General features: G+C 37.0%; 1 protein-coding gene across 2 annotated transcripts in view; it reads left to right on the forward strand.

Annotated features, from left to right (window-relative positions):
• hrg (poly(A) polymerase hiiragi) overlaps positions 1-21,263 on the forward strand; it is a 374,011-nt gene that overhangs the window by 95,388 nt on the left and 257,360 nt on the right. For both annotated transcript variants that reach the window (XM_090407503.1, XM_090407502.1), the window contains exon 4: positions 12,639-12,720. In XM_090407503.1, coding sequence (XP_090263629.1) covers positions 12,639-12,720 — 82 coding nt within the window. The remainder of the gene's footprint in view (positions 1-12,638; positions 12,721-21,263) is intronic.

Here is a 21,263-nt window from a genome sequence, read left to right on the forward strand (position 1 = left end):
CATACTGTATGTGCTCTTCAATCAGCATGTTCAAATCCCATCACGAGCATAGATGTTTATGCTTTTGCTGGTAGAGTGTTTCAATTTGATGTTTTCCAATAAATTTATACCAGAAATAAATTTTGAACCTTTTATTGCCCATTCCTAGAGTTTTGGTCTGAACTTTTAGAGTAATTTGTGTATTTGTGCATGAACTTGTTGTTTATTTGGTTTTTGAATTGGTTTATTTGAATTGGTTTTTGTTGTTTATTTATTTATTTTTATTTGTTTTATGTTGAGCCCATACACGTGAGGTTGGTTGATCAACCTATAGTAAATTAGTACCATGTATGGGTGATGGGTTGGGAAAGAAGGTACTTGTTCACATTTGATTTGAATGACTGTATATTATATTCCTTGGGGAACACAGCAAGGGGAAGACTGTTACATAGTACAGCAGTTGCAGGAATGGAGGAGGAGGAGAAGAAACTTGTTCTGTGGGTTTCGAGGTGCACTGTGAATGAATATTTTCCATGAAAATATTTGTAGAATATACATAGCGGAGACCGATCCTCTGTGTGAAAGTGAGGGGAGTGAGTTGGTAAGAGATGGATCATTAATAAGTCTGATTGCTCTCCTCTGTATCGAGTCAAGCATTTTGAAGGAGCTTTTGGGGCCCCCCCACCCCATATGTCAAGAGCAGTATTCGATGGTTGGGCAGATTTGTGATTTGTATAAGGTGTTAACAACTGTTCAGGGGCGAAGTAATGTCTTGAGCGAAAGAGAAAAATCCTAGTTTTTTAGAAGCCGAGGATGCAATGATTGTTATTTGTTTATGCCATGAGAGGCTTGATGTCAAGGTAATTCCAAGAAGAGAAATCTCAAATTGTTTGGAAATTTGGGTGTTGTCAAAGATAGTACTGGGAGAAAATGGTTCTTTTTTATGAGAAATAAGACAGTACTGGGTTTTATTAACATTGAAATTGACTAGGTTATCTGAACCCCATTGGAGGATGACTTGGATATCAGAATTGAGGCGGTGGTGGTAGTTGATGTTCTGTAGGTTGAGGTGAGTTGTATGGAGTAAGGTTCCTCAAAAGAAAGGGAGGAGTGTAATGTGTTGTCGTCTGCAAAACTATGTATTGGGTTGGAGGTCAGCTGAAGTAGGTCATTGATGTACGGTAGGAAGAGGGTTGGTGAGAGGACAGAACCCCATCATCAGTTGAATGGTGAGAGGATAAGAAACCATCCACTGCAACATAGTGTGTGTGCCCAGACAAAGCTAGCAATCCAATTACAGAGGTCTTGAGATAGACCAAACGATGGTAGCTTGCTTAGTAAGTCCTTGTGCCAGACCCGGTCAAATGCCTTAGAGATATCACGTTCAGCTACTTGATATTCGCCATACTTCTCCATGGTATTTGTCCAGAGATGGGTGACATATGAGAGCAGATCTTCTCTTGATCGGCAGAGATGGAATCCATACTGGTGGTCGTTTATTAGACGGGTAGCTTCAAGGTAGTGTAGGAGTTGGGAATTGATGATTTTTTCCATTACTTTAGACAGGACTGAGGTGAGCGAGATGGGGCTGATTTTGGACAGCAATGACTTGTCGCCCTTCTTGGGAATGGGTTGAATATAGGCCAATTTCCATGCTGTGGGAAATTAGTAGATACCAGTGGAGTAAGATGGTATCTATAAGCGACATAGGACAGGAGTCAGTTCTGGTGCACAAATCTTCAGAACAATTGGAGGAATGCCATCTGGGCCTGGAGTCTAATTTGGACAATATTTTATTGATCTCTTTCTGGCAAAAGGATATGGTGTGCATTGTATGTTGGTCATCTGGAATGGTTGGGGGGACATTTGCTATTGTCAGTTATGGATGCATTGGAAGCAAAGTGTGAGCCCAGGAGATTGGCCTTTTCTGTAGATAATGTTGCAGTGGAGCCATCTGGGTATGATAGAGGTGGGAATGGTGTTGGGCAGAAATTACGACCAATTGCTTTTTGCGAGAGATCAAAAGGCTCTGTTGCTGTTTGGACAGCCTGCTAATTTCCTGCTTTTTGCTCTTTCGAACTCTGTTTCGGAAGCATTTTATTATTATTATTATTTTTTTTTTTTTGCATTTATTTCGGGCTTGGGTATAAGCTGTAAAGCAGGATGGAGTTCTTGATCTGAGCCAGGTATGTTTGGTTTTTGTACAGCCTTGGTACATCTTTTGGAAAACTTGGGATTAGTTTTCCAAAAGATGGGAATGACAGGTCAGAGTACTGTGGGGAATGTATGTTTCCATGCCAGTGAGGATTACTTTGGTTATAAGTTCGGTGCATGGGATCTCTACAACTTCTATGCCTCATTCCAATGGTTGGACTATTGCTTTCAATCTTCCAACCCAAACACATGCATGATATTGCAGGTGATGTAGAATCTCAGTTAATCGAAAGAGTTAAGAAGAGCCCTTATTATGCTTTACAAATAGACGAGACGTCTGATTTTACAGATGATGCGCAGTTAATATGCTACGTAAGATATGCACATGATAACAACATTCATGACGATATTCTGTTTTGTAGAACTTTGTTATCCCAAACAACTAGAGAAGAAATATTCACACTCTCAATAATTACATAATAACAAAGGGATCCAGTGGAAAAAATGCATGGGCTTCTGTTCGGATGAAGCTTGCACTCTTACAGGCACACATAGTGGGGTTGTTTCCATGAACAAGGAAGTGGCCCCAGATATGAATCGGTTGTTTCATACATAGAGAAAGGTTGGCCTCCAATGGAATGCCACAAGAATTTAAAGCTGTGTTATACAACGTTGTAAAGCTAGTTAATTTTATTAAGGCTCGATTGCTAAATAACAGGTTATTTAGCAATGAAATGCATCACTCCTTGTTGACGAAGCATGGTTATAAACACTGTCCTCTCTTTCAGACATTTTTTTCGAAATTAAATGAACTAAATCTCTCCCTTCAGGGAAATTCTTTAACTTTTCTTGATGCCTACTACACAATAAAGGCATTTGAGAAAAAAAAATAACTGGTGTTTTACATTAGTTATGTCAAAGACAGATAATTTGCACCTTTTCCAACATTGGATTCTTTTTTAATGGAAAATGATCTTTTTGTTGATTCTGACTTTCTGGAAAGGGTTTATGACTGCCTCAAAACTCTGAAACAGAATTTTGAAACGTATTTTCTGAATAATTTTTATTAGAAATTTCTGTGGGTTCGAGATCTATTTCAGTTTTATAGTCACGAGAACGACCTGTCGTTATCGAAAAAAGAACAGTTAATTGAGCTTTCAAGTGACAGTGGGATTAAAATGGAATTCTGTAATCTTGGTTTGGCTTGATTCTGGATCTTGCCTTCAGTAAGAATTGAATTTCCCGAATTATTTGAAGAAACACTGAAAATCGTCATGCAGTTTTCTGCAACCTATCTTTGTGAGAAAAGATTTTCATCGCTCCTTCAAATAAAAACAAAATACAGAAATCATCTTAGTCTGTGTGCCGATCTTCAACTGAAGTTGACCAATATTGAGCCAGATATCCAGCAACTCTGCAAAGGGCGAGAGGCTGAACCATCTCATTAAAAGTAGTAACATAATTATATTATATTATTTATTTTGACTGCAGTTTCCGATTATTCTCATTACTTAATGGTTTTGGAATTAATCCAATTCCAAAATCAGGAATGAAACGAAAGTTACGCAAAGTGACGTCACGATGAGGCTTAGCTCGGCTGGCAAGGAGGATAGCTGTATGCATCCCGTTTAGCGAAGTTCAGTTTCTCGTACGGTCACTTGCGGGAATATGCGACCGAGCGTGCTGAATCCGTCTCATGCAGACAACAAAATCCATACAGTCATGGATTGTACAGAAACACACATCACAACGTAACAAATACAAGCCGCACACAGGAAGGATATAAATAAAACTACCACACGATTAATGAATCTGCCAGATTTACGATGACCACTGTTGTGCCTCTGGATAAAACAGGACGGATATAATTAAAACCACCATCATAACACGATTAGTACAAATCATATGCCTATGGTATATATGACATATAGTAGCTGGTGGGAAAATGCACCCGACCTCTGGATGGCACTTTGCAACTGACATCATGGGATAGACTGTTTATAGATATCGGTCATGACCTCACATAACAGGATGTCTTAAATTTTTTTGCTGATCATTGAAAACTCCTCAGGAAAATAATGCGATTCGTATCAGCCGGATGTGTTTGTGTATATTAATGGATTTGGGATGTTCTGAGTGAAATTTTTGGGTATATGCAGGGAATGATTTGGACAGGACAAGGGATGTCATCCATACTAGAATCCATGGATGTCAAGTTGGTATTCAGTATTATGATGAATGGAGTAAGATAAGAACAACATTTTCTCCTCGTCTCACAACGTGCTTAGCGAATGGAACAGTTTCATGTCGCAGGTGAAATCAAATGATCAGAGTTAGAGAGTTCGTGAAGATAAAAGTTGTTGTGGGGCTAGCTTCAGGAGTGTGGGCAGATGAATGGGGATAACATATAAAATACAGGGTGTTTCAAAAAGAATGACCCGATTTCAAATAATTATATTTAATAATCAAAATGCGGTATACAGTTACAAAATAAATTACCAAGTCTAAGAGCACTAGCTGACTTATTACATAGGAACTTTTGATATGCTTTCTTCTTTTCCTTCACTGCTTCTTAAACTTCGTGTGTTCACCATGGAGTTCTGATTTTTCTATCCTTGCAGAAAACCTCACCACATGCCTCTCTGGCTGAATCAACCAATGTTTTCTTCAGAGTTTGCCACTGAATCTCCAAGGTTTGATTCCTGTTCTCTTTCATTTTTTTTTCAATAATCTTTATGTATTTTAGTCTACATCTCACATCTGAGTGCTGCTCAACTTTTATTCGCTTTAAAACTTTCTTACATGTCATTCTTTTCAATATGAAATTCAATTTTATCCTGCTCAAGAGTAAATTGTGATCACTTCCAATTTCAAATCCTCTGTACACTCTGGTGTCCTGAACCAGGGAGAAAACATCATTATCCACAATAACATAGTCATTGAGACTTTTCTTAATCCTTGCCTCTTCTCTTCATGTGAATTTGTGCACATTTTTATGTTGAAAAATGGTGGTAGTAATAACCAGTCCATGTCCTGAGCAGAAATCCAACAAGTATTTACCATTATTATTAGCTTTTCTCTTTTCCCCAAATTTTCCAAAAATATTTTTGTATGTCTGACAATCATTTCCTACTCTGCTGTTTAAGAGCCCCAATAAGGACCAACTGTCCATTTTTCATTCTGTCAGTTGCTTTCTCTAAAGCATCTCAAAATTTATCCACTTCTGCCTTAGTAGAAGATTTGTAGAAGTAGAAGAAGTAGAAGATTTGCCTCGTATTTTGTGTTGAATACTATGGTTACTATTTCTTTTCCTTGATTGTCATTTCCTGAATATAACATTTTGTATTTATTGCTCAGATCTCATCAGTTTGTGTCTTTTTTGTTTCAGTCACCCCTAATATGTCGATCTGGTACTTATCCAATTCCTCAGCTAGTTCCATTTCTTTGCCATTCATGCTTCTTATATTGTTAGTACCGATCTTTAACTCTGGTGATGTTGAGTTGGGGTGTGTGTTCAGAAGTGTTCCAGGAGCTGACTTTTCGCTGTTTGCCCTGGTTCCCTGGCGAAAACAACGGGGGGGGGGGCTTGTTTAAACGGGCGACACCCCAGCTGGCATGAAATTTTGTCATGTTGTATCATCATTTTGTATATTGGTTTAAGCCAATAAGAATACAATTTGGTCGGCTAAATCCCAAATTGCCAGCCCATCCTCGTTCGTTCAGTATCCAGGTAGATACCAAACAGGGTGCACCCCAAGAAGGTGAGGATTGGACATTAGATCAGAAGCCGTGGTCTGTTCTCCGCATTCCTTTAAAAGCTATGTGGAGGTCTCCTCTCAGTTATACAGCTTTGATCCTTAAACACCCCATATACAGGGTGTCCCTAAATTCACGCAAGATGTAATTTTGATAGAAAACACAGGTTTTTAATTAAAAATTGTAATTTCTTATTGATTCATAAAGTATACAGTATAGGGTTATGCATGGATATTGGGTTTGCTGACACATACGCACTCTTTTGTCGAAAATTTCCATGACTGTTTTGCATAAATGTGGCTGAATTTTGTTGATACAGCGCTCAATTTTCTCCTTCAAGGCATGGGTGGTCGTGGGCTTGTTGGCATAAACCTTAGACGTCAAAAAACCCCAAAGAAAAATGTCCAACGGCGTTAAGTCACATGATCTGCGCGGCTAATTCTGATCACCAAAACGGAAATTACACGACCAGGAAATGACTCATGCAGTAATTGAATTGTTTCTTGGGCTGTATGGCACGTGGCACCGTCTTGTTGAAACCATGTCGCCCACATCCATATCTTACAATTTAGGCACAAAAAACTGGATTATCATGTCGCGATAGCGAGAACCATTAACTGTTATTGCCTTACCAGCCGCATTTTCGAAGAAGAATGGACCGATGATGCCTCCAGCCCAAAATCTGCACCAAACAGTGACACGTTGTGGATGCATTTGTTTTTCAACAATCACTCGAGTATTTTCTAAACACCAAATGCAACAATTTTGTCGATTAATGAAGCCATCAAGATGAAAATGTGCCTCATCGCTGAACTTGATTTTGTTCGATAAATAAGCATCCACTTGTTGTTGTTCCATAATCCATTCAATGAACTCTCTGCGCTGTGTGTGGTCAGTAGGCTTCAGTTCTTGAGTCATTTGAACTTTGTAAGCATAAAGATGCAAATCTTTCATGAGAATACTCTGTAGAGAGCTTCTCGAAATGTCCAAAATCTGCACCAAACAGTGACACGTTGTGGATGCATTTATTTTTCAACAATCACTCGAGTATTTTCTAAACCCCAAATGCGACAATTTTGTCGATTAATGAAGCCATCAAGATGAAAATGTGCCTCATCGCTGAACTTGATTTTGTTCGATAAATAAGCATCCACTTGTTGTTGTTCCATAATCCATTCAATGAACTCTCTGCGCTGTGTGTGGTCAGTAGGCTTCAGTTCTTGAGTCATTTGAACTTTGTAAGCATAAAGATGCAAATCTTTCATGAGAATACTCTGTAGAGAGCTTCTCGAAATGTCCAATTCAAGACCACGGTGCCGAATGGATGTTCCTGGACTCTAAGCAACACTCTCACGAACTGCTTCGATGTTTTCTGTTGAACGACGGCCAGAGTGTATAAGATCAGTAATTGATCCAGTTTCCTTGAATTTTTTAATTAATCTTTACACAGTTGATGAAGTTAAATCACTATTCCGACCATATTTTGTACGAAAATTGCGAACTGTACTGCCAAACCTTCATTATTTTTAAAATATTGCTCAACAATGAAAATGTGTTGTTCTTTCGTGTAGCGCTCCATTTTTAATAACACTGAACTGTCAGCTGTCACGCTGTCTTTTTTTTCTCGTTGGCAACACTTTACCGCATAAATCGCGCTAAATTTAAATCTTGCGTGAATTTTGGGACACTCTTTATATATTGAGACTACCTGGACTTAAATTCTTTTCTGTTTAGACATGATGCTTTACATAGCAGCATTTTTTACGGAATGGGCTGCCAGCACCATGCAACCTCCAAAATGAATGGAGGACTGCAACTGTTGTTGGTTAGCAGTTGCAGTCCTCCCGCAGTTTGTAAGCCTCCCGGCATGGACCTTGCAGGGAGGCCTACAAAGTAGCATGACCCCCCCCCCCCCTTATCCACCACCGAAGGGGCACGATGCGCCGTGACAGCCCAGCGACTGTAAGAGAAACTATCACAGTAGCAATAAAATGATTGAGTACTAGTTTATAGTAGCTTACTCACAGATGCCTAAAGTTGTCTAAGTCCACTGTAATGACAGTTAGGGAACAATTTACATAGAATAAGGATACATAAATTACACGTGTGTGTGAGAGAGAGAGTTAGAAAGAGAGAGAATTATCAGGACAACAGCTCCAGAATTTCAGGAAACATATGGAAATTCTTCAGTATTTATACTGTGAATGCACTCATGCAGGCTGGTATAATCATAAGACGTCCTGCCATTGTGCTTCTTCAAAACTGTGGTAGTAAATTCTTGCTGAGAAAGCATCATCATCAAATTCCTGCCATGTACCCTCAAGGAGTGTACAGGATATGACAGTACTACATGCAAAAATTACATAATTACTAACTTCCTATCTACAATTTTTCCTCCAAATCAGTCTGTTACTTGTCAAGACTCCATCATTATCAGATCTTATATTTCTATCGTCTAAGGCACTTTGTACCGTATCAATCCACCTATATCTTGGTCTTCCTCTGGTTCGTTTTCCTGCCAACCTGGCAGAGAACACTTGTTTTGCTAATCTTTCCTCTCCCATTCTATTTAAGTGACCATACCACCTGAGATTAGCTCTGCTAACGCATTCCTGGATGCTGACAATGTCAAGTTCTTTCCTAATATCCTAATTTTTAATATGATATTGCCATTGATGCCATCTTTCTCAGGACTCTCATATCTGCGGTCTCTAGTCTTTGGTCAAGTGTTTTATTTCTGACCCAGCTCTCAGATCCATAAGTTAAAACTGGTTTGAACACTGTTGTATACAGCTAATTTAGTATTCCGACTAATTTCTCTCTTATTCCATATGAATTTATTCAATTGACTTCCCATCATACCAGCTTTGCTGATTCTGTTGTCTATTTCTATATTTAATTTACCATCTTCAGTAAAAATCGTGCCTAAGTAGCTGAAATGTTTTACTTGTTCCACAGGTTCTCCATTCACAACACAGTTGACATTTTCACCTATTCTGCCCATTTTCATATCTCTTTGTCTTTTTATTGCTGACCTTCATACCATATCTATTACAACAGCTATTCAATTTAGTCAGAGAATCTTGCAGACTTGTAGCGGATTTATTTAGAAGTATAACATCATCCGCATAAAGCAAAGAGCTGACATTAACATCTCCAATTTTGATATCAGGTTTAATACCACTTTCCTTCATAATGTGATCCATATAGATAATGAATAACAGGGGATAATGTACATCCTTGTCTCACACCAGATTTAACATTAAACTATCTTCCTGTACTTCCTTCAATTCTAACTGCTGACTTACAACTCAAATAAAGACTAAGTATTGCTTGATATAATGCCCCATTGACACCATATAACTGCAGCGTTTTTTCAACAGCTTCTCTCTTGGCACCTTGTCATATGCCTTTTCCAAATCGATAAAACTTAAATACAGATCTTTGTTATATTCCTATGCTTTCTCGACTATTTGTCGTAAAGTGAAGATCTGATCCTGACAGCCTCTGTTTGGCCTGAATCCAGCTTGTTCTTCACCAAGCTTTTCTTCCACAATTCTTCTCAACTGTTTCTCAAGTATACTTGCATAGATATTGCCAGGAACCCTCAGTAAGGAAATACCTCTGTAATTCTCACATTCAGTTTTATTTCCCTTTTTATATATGGGTACTATGAGAGCTCTACTCCAATCATCGGGAATTCGTCCCTCCCTCCAGGCTTTCTGAACTATGCAGTGCAGCCACTGTAAGACTTTTATACCACCATATTCAGCATTTCTGGTCAAATATCATCTACTCCTGCTGCCTTTCCACATTTCAAGCCTTTGATGGCTTTTTCTACTTCAAGTATGGATATGTATTCCTGACTGCATGCTTGGTCAGTGTTTTATATTACTGTGCTGTCATCACGGCTTGTTTCATTTAGCAGTTTTTCAAAGTAATTACTCCATATTTCAAGGATATCTTTTTCTCCTGTTTTCATGTCACCTTTATCATCTCTAATTCCTTTTATAGCACTCTTTCCTCCATTCTTAAGCTTCTTCAACAACCTCCAGAATATTTTTCCACCTTCTTGATATTTATTTTCTATATTCTTGCCAAAGTCCTCCCATGACTTTTGTTTAGCTAGTTTTACACACTGTTTAACTTTCTTACATTTGTCTCTGTATTCTGTAAGAGTAAAAGCTGACTTATTTGCCAGGAACTTTTGATATGCTTTCTTCTTTTCCTTCACTGCCTCTTTAACTTCCTGTGTCCACCAGGGAGTTCTGATTTTTTTATCCTTGCACACAACCTCACCACATGCCTCTCTGGCTGAATCAGTCAATGTTTTCTTCAGAGTTTGCCACTGAATCTCCAAGGTTTGATTCCTGTTCTCAAACTCTTTCATTTTCTTTTCAATAATCTTTCTGTATTTTAGCCTACAGTTCACATCTGAGAGCTGCTCAACTTTTATTCGCTTTAAAACTTTCTTACGTGTTATTCTTTTCAATATGAAATTCAATTTTATCCTGCTCAAGACTAAATAGTGATCACTTCCAATTTCAAATCCTCTGTACACTCTGGTGTCCTGCACCAGGGAGAAAACATCACTATCAACAATAACATAGTCAATGAGACTTTTCTTATTCTTAGCATCTTCTCTCCATGTGAATTTGTGCACATTTTTATGTTGGAACATGGTGTTAGTAATAACCAGTCCATGTCCTGAGCAGAAATCCAACAGATATTTGCCATTATTATTAGCTTTGCTCTTTTCTCCAAATTTTCCCAAAATATTTTTGTATGTCTCACAATCATTTCCTACTCTGCTATTTAGATCCCCAACAAGGACCAACTTTTCCTTTTTCATTGTGTCAGTTGCTTTTTCTAAAGCGTGAAAAAATTCCTCCACTTCTACCTTAGTAGAACCTTCTGTGGGACCATAGGCACGAATAAGTCTCATTGTCCAGTTCCCCATTCTCATATTTGCCCACATTACTCTACTTGAGACTGACTGCCATTCAAGAAGATTAGCCTCGTATTTTGTGTTGAATGCTATGGCTACTCCTTCTTTTCCTTGATTGTCATTGCCTGAATATAACATTTTGTATTTATTGCTCAGAAAGATCTCACCAGTTTTGGTCTTTTTTGTTTCAGTCACCCTATTATGTCGATCTGGTACTTATCTAATTCCTCAGCTAGCCCCATTTCTTTGCCATTCAGGCTTCTTATGTTGATAGTACCGATCTTTAACTCTGGTGATGTTGAGTTGGGGTTTATTTTCAGATTTGTTCCAGTAGCTGACTTTTCGCTGTTCGCCCTGGTTCCCTGGCGAAAACAATGGGGGCCTTGTTTAACCGGGCGACGCCCCAGCCGGCATGAAATTTTGTCATGTTGTACCATTATTTTTTTATTTTGGTTTAACCAATAAGAATACAATTTGGTCGGCTTAATCCCAAATTGCCAGCCCATTCTCGTTCGTTCAGTATCAAAGTAGATACCCAACAGGGTGCACCACGAGAAGGTGAGGATTGGACATTAGGTCAGAAGCCCTGGTCGGTTCTCCGCATTCCTTTAAAGGCTATGTGGAGGTCTCCTCTCAGTTATACAGCTTTGACCCTTAAGCACCGTGCTGAGAAAGCAGATTGTACATATTCTTTGGATTCATACCTTAAATAATTTATTAAATGACAGAAGATATAATTTGGCACCAATGAGGAAGCCTTTGATAACTGAAAATTAGTCATTCTTAAATTTTTTTTTAAACATCTTTTAATCGAAAACAATGCTGCATTATGGGAAATTTATTATAGCAGATTTTTTTCTTATTGCAGATTGCTGCTTTAGATCCTCTGAGCTTATAGTAAGCATCATCTGAAGTGGATGACTAAGCTTCTCAAACATTTAGATTTATTTTATCTTCATGCTTTGCAGTTTAGTCCTCTATAAGCCAACTTCAGTCCCTTCCATATATCAAAGAACAGTTTGAATGTAGCCAAACTATTTGGAAAATACTACTCGCAAATGACTACCAGATTTCTCAAAATATACTGCATTCTCTTTTTAAACTCTATTGGCATGTCATCAGTATACAGCTTAAATGAGACTGCCTTTTCTTGTGCAACTTGTAGTTATCTTCCATTCAGCCAGTATCCTATCCACATTCAGGAATCATATGGAAATTTTTCACTATTTACATTGTCAACACTTTCATGCAGGCTAGTATAATTATAAGAAATCCAGTCTGTCATCCATCCCATTCTTTGCAGTTTAATAGCAACTCAGCAACAATGCTTCATTATGGGAAAGTTACTAGAGCAAATTTTTTCTTATTACAGATTGTTTCTTTAGATCCTCTGAGTTTAGTGTAGCGAGCATCAACTGAAATAGTAGTAGAGAACTGCCAACTTTATAAGTGGATGACTAGATTTCTCAAATATTGATAGTGATTTTATCTTTGTGGTACTTCTCATTGTTTAGTTCATAAGCCAACCTCGGTTTTCTAGCAGAATATGTCCATGTAGTTTTTTTTTGAATACTTGACAATGTTTATTAATTAATGCTTTTTAGTTTCTCATTATCATGATAGGAATTTAGAAAAATCTCTGAAGAAATCCCGTGATTATGCTGAAACTTGTTGTTTTCCTTTTATTTATTTTTTTCACAAAAGTTAGTGGCTGATGAACTTTCATTATGTAAATTATTGAAATTGTATAGAGATTTTTCTTCATAAGTATTGGTTATTGAAATTTTCTCTTCTGTTGCAGAACATGCCTGCAAATGTTGCTGAAAATGTAGGAGGAAAAATATATACCTTTGGTTCTTATCGCCTTGGTGTTCATACAAAGGGTAAGCTTATATATACTCATTGGTATTGTTTTCATGTCATATTGGGAGTGGGAAAAATTAAAATCACTCAGAATCATTATGGATATTTATGAAAATGTAAACATCTCAAGGTGCTTATTATATGAAATATCGACTAAACATATTATTGACTAAAATGTACATACATAATCTTTTTAGTGCTGAAAGTTGACTTTTATTCACATTCATACACTTGTTAGTAGGAGTATAGATTATTTCTCATCAGGGTCTTAGAGAAAATAACAAAACTTAGTAAATGTATTTTAATTAAGCATTTCTGAATGATTTTCAGAAATCAATTGCAAATTCACGTGTTCATCTTTTATGCTCAATCAGTTCAAATTGATGATAACCTTTGGCTGGAAAGACCTCGGTTCAAATCCCATTCAGGATGCAAAGAACCTTTGTAAGGGATTTCCATTTTATCCTTGTGAAAACTAGTGCCCTTCATTCTGAAAAACAGGGAAACCGGCCAGAAGAACATGAACACTCATGCGCAAGCGCGCACACACACTGGCTTCATAGCATCACTGCTCTGGGCATAATTACAAACAGCAACTCTGTTTTATTTATAGAACATTTTTATATCCTAGTTATCCAGAGGATTTTTCTTATTTCAAATCAGAATAAAATTAGGTAGGATTTGCTATTGCATAATTTTCATGTGCCATCTGTAATTCTGATAAGTAAACAGCTGCCTTAATTCTACTGGCTGTTGAACTATTAGAAAAGCTTGTAGTAATTATTTACTCTGAAACAATTTTATGCTATTATTTGCATTCATAATTTATTTTAAAAAAATTAACCCAAATACCCTCTTCAGTTGTGTGATATATTTGTGTTTTGCATTGTTGGGGGATTTGCTTTACTTCCTATGAACAAAATAGTTTCAATGAAAATATTTTTATTTAAAGTTAGTTTTCTAAGAGTTTTGCAGCGAACTAATTGAACACCAGATAACAGGTAGCATAACCTATTGTGAATGTAGAGAATCAACAAGGGCTTCTGACTGATGTCTATTTTTGGGAATCTTAGCTCACCAGATTTATTTTGCATTGTCTTAGTTTATACACAGACATTGAAGCATGATGGTACAACATAATCTTTTATGCCAACTGGGCCATGAAACAAGATTCCAAGGATAAAATGGTGAAAAAGTCAGATACTAGAACATACTGAATAGAACTAGAGATATGTTCCATCAACATTAGAATCTGTTGGAGATTAGATTGAGATAGGTACAACAAATACAAAAGTACCAAGGATAAAATGGTGAAAAAGTCAGATACTAGAACATACTGAATAGAACTAGAGATATGTTCCATCAACATTAGAATCTGTTGGAGATTAGATTGAGATAGGTACAACAAATACAAAAGTACCAATCTGACATTACCGAAGGAGACTAAAGTAAGTGAAATTCTTTTAAATAATAAGATGATTTGTTCAAGCAGCAGTGATCAGGGAAAGGAAAGTGTAGCTGCAATAATCTGACTTTTGAAGAGGACAGGCAATTCAGATACTATTTAAAAATCAGTGATTTTTAAATAGTATCTGAAGAAGAGTAGGACAGATAATTCAGTTTTCGAAGAAAATATTTCAAAAAAATTCTTTATAGGACACTTCAAATCCACAGACTGGAAAGCAGAGCACATGATAATGTTGTGTGAAAAAAATAATTGCAGTAATTTTTGCTTCTGTTATTATTTATTCATTACTGGTTACTCATTTATATATTAGTTTGTGAAATCATACTGTAGAGACATTTGCTAGCCTGGTAGCTGAGTGAAGGATAGCATATCTCCTCCACAAGCTGTGGATAAGGCACATTTGTGTGGTACCCCTTCCCCCCAACACTGCTGCTGCCATGCATTTTTGTGAAAGTCTTTCAGTGGTAAATATGGAGTTTTATTTAATTTCTGAAGGCAGAGGAATCAGATTGCCTGTTTGTCAAAGTGGAGATTGTGAGCTCTCCTGCTGGAGAACACTGGAGCATGGATATTTGTGAATGTCTTTAGATGGTAGATTTTCATTGTGTGATGTGAAACCACCACCTTTCTTATTAGAGGCCTGAAATGGCTTGGGGAAAAAATAAAAGTTTTTTGACCAAGTTCCCAGATTATCTTTTAGCCCATCCATGATAAGCTATTCTGTCATGTTGTACCACCATTTTTTTATTTTTATATCATATCCTGTACACCCCTTGAGGATACATGGCAGGAATTTGATGATGATGATAAGCTATGTATATATGATGTATGGATAGATTTACAACCTTCCTGGTTAGAATTCATATACATATATAAATCTATTCTTTAGTCCACCCACATTAAACTGAAATAGGAAGATTTCCAATGCTTCTGATGAATGGGATTCCCATAAAATATGTACACTGTTTTCTGATTGAAAGAATAAGATGCATTCTTATGGTTGCTGATATTGGTTACCACAGAGATTGAAGACAAAGGAGGTATTTCATATTAGTGATTGTGATTAGGCATGGACAGGTTGTGGTTAGCAACAGTTTTGTAGGCACATGATTTCTTTTTCTTCCTTCTCTCCCCATATTTTTTTTTGTGTGTGTGTGTGTGTATGTGGAGGGGTGACAAGGCAGTTTTTTTATATTAGGCTTATATTATATTAACTTACATTAATGTAAAATTTACCATGCCAATTTTACATTAATGTAAGTTTCATAAGAGACCACATATGCCTATTCTAGAACTTGACATGATTTGTTTATAAACTGCATATATATATATATATATATATATATATATATATATATATATAATTAATTTTTTAACTTGGGGATACTGTATATTAGGGTTACCAAGTAATTTTATAAGCTTGGTTATTTAACTCCTAATCCCAAGTAAGCAAACAGTTAAGTTTGTGCCTGAAACATTAAATAACCAAGCTTATAAAATTACTTGGTAACCCTAATATACAGTATCCCCAAGTTAAAAAATTAATTACATCTATATCTCCTCCAGAGATTCTTATTAAAAATAATAACACCTTGTAACAACTTGTATAGGTAAAGTTGATAAGGCTCTGTATTACTAAAACCTTGGTATTTAGGGCTAATCACTGAGGAGACCTCAAAAAAGGTTGAAACTGGCCTGGGTAGTGACCCCACCCATAATGTATTGCAGTATACATCTTCTAGTGAGATGTGCTTTACATTATGGAAAATACTAAGAATAGTGATCAGAGCTTTACCCACCTTTACAATGAGTTGCCCTGATGTTGCACCACCTTTAGACTCGAACTACATTTCAGGCGCAAACTTAACTGTTTGCTTACTTGGGATTAGGAATAAATAACCAAGTTTATAAAATTACTTGGTAACCCTAATATACATTATTCCAAAGGTACAAAAAAAAAATATATATATATATATATATATATATATAAACAATAGATATGTTTCACAGAAAACTGCATATAAAAAAGACCTAACTTACGTTGAAAAATTAGGGATACGTTCCATAATTTTCTAAAACCGCATAAAACCGAAGCAATGAATTAAAATAAACCTAAAATCGCATAAAAAAGTTTATGAAAATTCAGGAAAATAAGAATGCCCAAGTTTGTTTTAAAGCTCTATTCATTTAATTTTTATTGAAAAGTAAGATTTTTTTTTTTTTTTTCCATCAGAATTATCATCGCTATTAGACGATATTCGGCAATCTTTGCGAACTGGTGCAAAATCGCTTTCATCACCAGAAGAGATAGTCAGTGCATCAGATCTGTGGTAAAGGCAATAGTTCTTCACAAACAGAATTAGTTTCACTCTCGTTCTGTGCTGATTTTTTTCTTCTGACAATGTAATCAGTGATTAAACTTTGCGATGATGATTTCACTCATTTTTTATACAGCTCGCAATATCCAGACATACAGTTCTTCAGCTCACGTTGGAATTTAAAGACTTGTTCAGAATTTGTTTCATTAACAAGAAAATGATTTTCCAATTTATTGCACAGTTCAAGACCTTCTCGAATTATATTTACAGTGAGGAAGACAGGTCTTTCTTCCTTTTCATTATCATTTTCTGGATCCTCGACGATATCTAAAGTTAATCGATATCCAATAATATCATCGTCACTTAAGGCATTATCCACAGGCAATTCGTCTACATCGTTCTGGCTAAATGTATCAAAACTTCTCCACCAATTTCATGTGCCAATGTAATGATTTCAGCTGATAATGCAGATGTTTGCATGGTTGCACTGTTTGCAATACATCCAGGCCAAGCTGCTTTCCAGCAGGCATTTGAAGTTCATGGTCTTATTTCAACGATAGCAGATGCGACATGATTTAAGCAGTCCAAAATAGAAAATTTTTTCCAATTGTCAGTTACTGTTAATGATTCATTTTCTAGTTTATCCAATATAAATTGAAAAGTGTGCTTAACGTAATATTTTTTAAAAGTAGCAATTATGCCATGATCTAATGGCTGAATAATGCTTGTTGTATTGGGTGGAAAAAACACTACCTGCACATTTGGATGTTCTAAATGTGGATGACTTGTTGCGTTGTCAACAATTAATAAAACTTTAAAATTTAGAGCTTTTTGCTTCATATATGTTTCCACTTCTGGTACAAAGCAATTATTGAACCGTTCATTAAATACAGCAGTTGTTACCCAGGCCTTTGTATTAGCCATCCGGCAGCTGTTTTAGATCTTTGCCTTTTAGAGCACGTGGTCTTAGAAATCGATTTACTAGGAGGGGTTTCAACATTCGAGATATCTCCTGATGCATTGCTACAAAGTAACAACGTTACTCGATCTTTGCTTGCTTTAAACACACTTTTTTTTCAGACTTTGCGATGTAAGTTTGACTAGGCATTTTCTTCCAAAACAATCTTGTTTCGTCAGCTTTAAATGCTTGATCGGGACAATATTCACCATCTTCAATAACTTTGGCTAACTTCTCTTGAAAATTTTTGGCTGCTGCTTCTTCATCTGCTGCTGCAACCTCGCCTGTAATCTTCACATTATGAAGTGCATTCCTTTTTAAAAACCTGGTTAACCATCCTTTGCTAGCCAAAAATTCTTTATCAGCCTGGGAAGCAGAACTAGACTGCTCTAATTGCTTCATCTGTTCATAAAACCGAAGAGCTTTTTCTTTAATTAAATAACCACTTATAGGAATTCCCCTTTGAGTTAATTCTTTAATCCAAATTGCGAGCGCTCCTTCCGTGTTTTCTAATAAAGCATCTCTTGAGTATGATGATAATTTGGCACTTAGTTTTGTGTGCCAGAAATGACAAATTTACTTATTGCGGCTTCATTCTTTTTAATTGCTCTTATAGTAGATTCGCCTAAATTAAAATGTTACCAATCGCCGTAGATCCCTCTCCTTTTGCTAAGCAATCTAAAATTGCAATTTTCATTTCCAAAGAAATTACTTTCTTTGGTGCTTTTTTTTTCTCCATTTGGCCAAATTAAATCTTTAAAATAACAAATTAGCAAAATTTACACTTTCGATAATAAAAAGACAAACACTTACTCACATGCAAAATTAAACTTCATTAACACTCACTGCTTACACGTTATCGTGTTACGGCAGAATGTGCTGCAACATGCTGTTCATTATGTACAATGCCGATGAACGAATTGGTCAACAACACGCAAAATCACATGCTTTTATAGGTGAAATTTTCCAACTGTTATACAAGTAAAATACAAGGAGATTGTTTGGATCAGTGCCATGGCATGTACAACTGCAAGGGCTGGACATCGATAGAGCATGGGAAGTGGTCAAGGAGCATTTACAGGAGGTTATGGCTGATTGTATACCTAGGGTCCAAAAAGTAAAACAAGTAGAGGTTAAATGGATGAATAACACCATTAAGCTTGAGCTGCAAAAAAAGAAACAACTGTGGAGAGAATTTAAAGAAAGGGGTAACCTGCAGGCACATGAACGGTATAAAGTGCAGGCCAGAAGGGTAACGAGTGTGGTAAAAACGGCAAAAGCCGATTATGAAAGGAAACTAGCTATACAAGCAAAAGAGAATCCCAAACAGTTCTTTCAATATGCTGCAAGCATGAAAAAAACTGTACACGGCAAAATGATTTTAAGGAATGACGATGGTAAGGAGGTCACTGAACCAGTCGATATAGTGGAGTTACTGAGCGCGCACTTTGCAAAAGTATTTCATCCAGGTGGTGACATTGAAAAAATGAAGGAGCCATTAGCTTATACGGAATTGTGATGAATGAAGTGGAGGTGAATAGTCTATTACAGAACCTTAATGTGAATACACCTGTGGGATTGGATGGTATACCGGCACGGGTCTTGCGTGAAGCGGCTAAGGAATTATCAGTGCTCTTGACCATGTTGTTTAATCTGGGTCTCGGGTCTGGTTTAGTCCCGAAGGCGTGGAAAGAGGGAAAAATAGTTTCGCTGCATAAAGGAGGATCCAAGACTACGGTTGCAAATTACCGACCGATCAGCATATCAGGAGTTGTTGTCAAGGTCTTGGAGAAAGTAGTCAAGAAAAAATACAAGAATGGATTGATGAAAATGAGATACTGTACAGGGGACAGCATGGCTTTGTAAACGGTAGATCATGCCTGAGTAACTTGCTCAAGTTTTATAACCTTGTTATAAAACTTGAGCAAGGACCTGGTAAAGGTGTTTGACAGGATACCACATGGAATTCTAATCCGTAAACTACAACATATGGGAATGGATATAGGGTTGGTGAGATGGATAGGTGGGTGGTTGATGGAGAGATATCAACGAGTGGTTTATTCAGGAGCGGAGTCCAAAAGACGGCCTGTGACTAGTGGGGTGCCGCAGGGTTCTGTTCTTGCACCACTGCTGTTTAATCTGTTCATTAACGATATAGGGAAGGATCTAAGTGGAACAGTTCATTTGTTCGCTGATGATGCAAAGTTGGGGAGGGCGATAGTGAATGCAGAAGATGTCAAAGTCTTGCAGGATGACTTAGATAGATTGGAGTTCTGGGCTAAGTAGAATGGATGTCAATTTAATGTGGCAAAGTGTAAGGTTATGCATTTTGGGGTGAAAAGAATAGCAGCAGTATATCACACTGATGGAACCGTACTCCAGGAGATTGATGAGGCCAGGGATTTGGGAGTGTTGGTGGATATGGAATTGAACTTTAGGGGGCACATTGCAAAAGTGGCTAAATCAGCTCATCAAATCACTTGGTTGTTGAAAAATACCTTAACGAGCAGAGACAAGCAAGTTATTGTACCTCTGTACCGAGCCTTGATAAGACCTCATCTTGACTACTGTGCCCAGATTTGGTCACCTCGGTTCCTTCTTGATGGGGAGGAGGTGGAGAGGATCCAGAGGTGAGTGACTAAGATGATAGCAGGTCTATGGAATGAACCATATGAGAACAGGTTGAAGATTTGTGGGTTGCAGAAACTGGTTGATAGGCAGAAAAGGGGAGATATGATTGAGATATTCAAATTGCTAAAAGGATTCTATAAGATTAATTCAGAGGATATTTTTGAGATCAGGACTGGTGGTGGGAGAACTAGGGGACACCTATGGAAGCTGGGCAAGAGTGTGGTTAGCAGGGGTGTTAGAGCTGGGTTCTTTACTTTTAGAGTGGTAAATGAGTGGAATAAGCTGCCAGAGTCTGTTGTGGATGCTATGACAGTGAGCGAGTTCAAGGCAAGGTATGATAGATACTGTGAGAATGTCGTATAGCTGTGTTGACATGATGTTTAGGGCCTCCCTCGATGAGTCTAAGGACTCCCTGGAGTAGCCCGAAAATAATAATAATAATAATAAATAGTTACCACTTTAAATCTACAATGATAATAAAAGAGAAGTTAATTTTCCGTCATGTAATAATAAAGAACTCATCCCACAATACGGATTGATTGCCCCAGGGTTTCCTAAATTGTGTTTTGTGGAAGGTGATTAAGTGTTCTGCGAGAAGTCTCGTGGAATTTGTCATTTTAGTATTCTAAGCATTTTTAATGAATAATGTTATAGTGGAAATATTCTGAGGAGAATAACATTCGTGAATATGTCGAAAAGCTCAGACCCAGCACGTCTAAAATAACATCTGTGTAGCAAACATTAGTGATGACCAAGCTGTGTATTTTTAAACGTGGAAGTATTCATGAATTATCGTTAATTTTCACAGATTGAAACCTTTCGACATTCGGGAAAGGGAATACAGCTGTTTATGATGGGTCATAAAAATTGCCTGCTAGCCGATTACAACAATGTGTGGTGTATCCTCTATTCTCAAAACTGAACAAAATTCTGTGTTGTAAATGTTAGTGACCAACCAGCAAGGAAGTTTAAAGAAAATTTTTCCACTGAAATTGAAGATCAAGGTAGTCTGTATCCGGTTCTAAGATCTAGTAATACTGAATACTTTCTTTACAAGTTCGTATTGTAGGGTGAAAGCGCTTGTTTTGAAACTGTAGTGCTGTGATTTTTTAAAAGTAATAAGACTACAGATTTAAATTTTATTATGAATAAGAGACAAGGGACTTTGTTTAATTTTGGTGTTAAGAA

Source organism: Typopeltis vanoorti, chromosome 17 (genome assembly GCF_054136105.1).
Source record: "Typopeltis vanoorti isolate ZY-2024b chromosome 17, IOZ_Tvanoo_1.0, whole genome shotgun sequence".
NCBI classification, from domain to species: domain Eukaryota; kingdom Metazoa; phylum Arthropoda; class Arachnida; order Uropygi; family Thelyphonidae; genus Typopeltis; species Typopeltis vanoorti.